At 45.5% G+C, this 3,613-nt stretch overlaps 1 protein-coding gene across 1 annotated transcript in view; it reads right to left on the bottom strand.

The window, feature by feature from the left end:
• ZC3HAV1 (zinc finger CCCH-type containing, antiviral 1) overlaps nt 1-3,613 on the bottom strand; it is a 49,182-nt gene that overhangs the window by 3,057 nt on the left and 42,512 nt on the right. The window contains exon 10 of the mRNA XM_021713050.1: nt 2,602-2,722. Within this exon, the coding sequence (XP_021568725.1) occupies nt 2,602-2,722 (121 nt within the window). The remainder of the gene's footprint in view (nt 1-2,601; nt 2,723-3,613) is intronic.

Below are 3,613 nucleotides of genomic sequence, written 5' to 3' on the forward strand. Positions count from 1 at the left end.
TGGGCGACGGAGTGAAACTCCAACTCAAAAAAAAAAGAGTAAGCCTCCAGCTTCTCGGTGAAGGTCTCCATTTCTGGCTGCTCCATTACATTGTTTCATTGCCTCCATAGCTGTTAACACTTTTTTTCTTTTTTGAGTTGGAGTCTCACTCTTGTCGCCCAGGCTAGAGTGCAGTGGCATGCTCAAGGTCACCGCAGCCTCTACCTGCTGGGCTTAGGCGATCCATCCACCTCAGCCTTCCAAGTAAAGTGATCAGAGTTGCTTATTGGCTCACTGTCTCTCACCACCCTCTTGAATACTCCAAAAGAGCAACATCCCCTCAGCATCTGGGGCCTGCAACCAGGAGGGCACCAGCTGGCACTCAGACACTAGCTTAATGAACAAGAGAAGATACTCGCAGTCTATTAACAAATTGAGACAACAATCTGCCAAGCTCCACCTCCGGCTTCAGCGTCTCCTGGCCCAGCATGCCCAGCTGCCCCAACAACTGCTAATGTAGCTCTCAGCATGCTGAACATGTTGCTCTGAGCCTTCATCTGCCATTGTAGGAGGCACCACCTGGTCTCCAGCATCTTGTTCCGTGGCTCCAGAATCGCAACTTATCAACAAAGGAGGCAAGCTTCTGGCTGAGGATCCTGACCTTCTCCTTCTCCTGGGTGCACACGGCCTGGATGCTGGGGTCCACCTCCAGCTTAAGCAGGCTCTGGTGCATGTGATGGCTGTGATGCCACCACTCTGACCCATGCCAGTGCCCAGGCCACCCTGAAGCTGCTGCTGCCCACCCTGGAGAGCCTTGAGGAGCTGAGGCTCACTCATGTACGAGCGGCTGCTGAAGGCCCAGGGGCCAGAGGTGGACACCTTGTAGGACTTCTGGGTCACCCTGAAGGACATGGTGGAGGCTGGAATGGAGGCAGGTGGGCCGAATCAGATGGAGATTTGAAAAGGCTGCTTTGAGGTGAGAGGTAGGATAACAGCCTGGAACACTGCAAACTGCTCTGAACTGGTTTCTTTTGCGGGTGGGGAAGCGGGGTCTGGCTCTGTCACCAGGCTGAGGTGCTGGGGTGTAACAATCATAGCTCACTGCAGTCTCTAACTCCTTGAGCTCAAGTGAACCTCACACCTCAGCCTCCTGAGTAACCAGGATTTGAAATGGTTTCTATGAAGTAAGTAAACAAAAGTAGTTGGTCAAATTGCTCCGGATTCAGGAACAAAGTATATTGGCTCTCATCTCTCCACCGCTCTTTTAAACTGTAAAAACAATATAATACCACCAAAGGATTTGTTAACACTTAAGTTATTTTAAATTCCACCATCCAATAGAACAGATTTTTGTTTTTCTCTATTACCTGCTGTCTTGGCCCACATGCATACATTGCTGAAATTATTGTGAACACTGACATTTTTTAAAAAACCTTTTCTATTTTAAAAGTAACATACATACAGAAAAATGGACTAATATAAATTTGGTGTTCTACCATTTTCATTTAACAATAGCAAATTTTGCTTTTACTACCTAGTTTCATTCATTGTCACCTTGAACAACTACCAAATACTCTACTGAAACTTAATGCTCTAATTTATTTGGTCAGAATCCTATAGGTAAACAGGTTGTTCCTATTTTTTTAGTCCTATAGGTAAGGCTTCAATAAAGATCTTCATGCCTATAGCTTTTTCTTTTCTTCTTGTAGTAAATTATTTCCAAAGAAAGATTCCTGAGGAAATGTAAAAGCAAGCATATTTTAATGTTGCTTGACATGATTGCAAAGTTGTTTTCTAAATAGTTGGTATAATGGTTATTTTAAAAGCTGCATTCCTCAACACACTAGGTGGTACAGGGCCCAAATCTCAGGTACCATCTGGGAATTCAAAGACCTGAGAAAGTCCCCTTTGCCTCTTCCAAAGCACCTGTAGGCCCTGAAAGGGCAAGTACCTGGCCATATACAGGGGGTGTTTCATGGTGTGCCAATGGGACAGTACATTCAGAGGGAGGGCAGCTCTGAACTGGTTTCTTTTGTGTGTGGGGAAGCGGGGTCTGGCTCTGTCACCAGGCTGGGGTGCTGGGATGCCTAAACACAGTGGATAGATTGGTAGAAGTCAACCAGAAGACTTTTCTACAGTAACTCAAATAAGCACGGTGGAAAACAAAATGCTTTAGTCAATGTGATAAATGAAACTACTGACCTAGACAATGAAGCCCAAGAGAAACAGCAAGTTTCTAAAACTCTGAAGGTGGCCAAGGCCTCTACTGTACTCATCAACACTCCAAAATTCTGCCTTTGCCTTGGAGGCTGCCCACCTAGAATCAGAAACTTAGAGTGGAAGAGCTGGAAGTGGCCCCCATGACCCCTTAGTTCAGTCCCCTGATTTTACAGTAGAGAGCTGGGCCTAGAGAGCCACACCCCACCCAGGATTGCAAAGCAAGTGTTTGTCAGAGCCAGGGCTTTAGAATACAGATTTGACAGCCACTGACTTCCACTCTGCTATACTGCTTGCCTTACTGACACTGACCATAGCAATGCACATCTACTCTACTCCCACTTTCACAAGTTTACCAAAGGTTGGATTTCAACCTCAAACAACACTGCAAACACAGAAACTTACCTGGGAAACTCAGCTCATAGTTCTGTGAACCCGCCTGAAATGGCACAACTCCCCTTGGACAGGACTGATATAAAGACTCCAGGTAGAAAGAGTCGATGTTTAAACTCTTCTGATTGTCTTTCTAAAAAAAAAAAAAAAAAAGGTAAAACACTTCAGGGTAGCAGTAGTGCATCTTTTTTACTAAATCAGCTTATAAGGGCTTCCATGTTGGGCCCACATCACCACCTTCTGTGGCCAGTCCTCCCCATCATGTGCCTAAGAGAGTGATCAATCCTGTAAATACTGACTGCACACTTGGTGGAAGCCTGAAAGATGGAGCTTTATGCAATACCCTTTTTACACCCTCCATAAAATATGAGCCAACAGCATCTGACACCCAACTCTCACATGAAATAGAACATCATGGGCTCTTCTAGCCCAGTACGGGTTAGAGCTATAGTGAAGGCAAGTAAAGGAAGACCTCCTTGCTTATATTCCAAGATCCAATAATACCAGGTTGCAAATGTAAATGACCTTACCCTTTCCTCTGCCCTCAACCAGAATGAGGTAAACAAAATTGACCAAGTCTTCAACCAGTCAAATACACTGAAAATACACTTGGATCTTCCATTGACTGGAGCTATCATGAAGGAGTGAGGAATAGCCACAAAACATAAAGATGTGACTTTGGTCTCAAGGCATATATAAAGTAACTGAGCATCAGAATGGTGGGTAAATGTGTTGTGCTGACTTTAGCAAGGGGGCAGGCTAGGCCACTGTCCCACTGACCCTACTCTGTGGCCGGAGGAGCAGACCAGGGCAGACTGGATGTAAGCCCCTAACAACCAGGGTTCCCAAAATCTAACAGTGAAGAAACATATGTGTTTTTTGTGATCTAGAATGGAGAAGCTGATGACAAAATCTTGCTGGTGGCCCCTGGTGGGAAGGGGTTCATAATTCCTTTAACAACACTCCAGATTCTTCAGCAGTCTCTCTCTCTCTCTCTCTCTCTCTCTCTCTCTCTCTCTCTCTC

Source organism: Carlito syrichta, unplaced genomic scaffold, assembly GCF_000164805.1.
Source record: "Carlito syrichta isolate Samal-C Ts95f unplaced genomic scaffold, Tarsius_syrichta-2.0.1 Scaffold304006, whole genome shotgun sequence".
Lineage (NCBI taxonomy): Eukaryota > Metazoa > Chordata > Mammalia > Primates > Tarsiidae > Carlito > Carlito syrichta.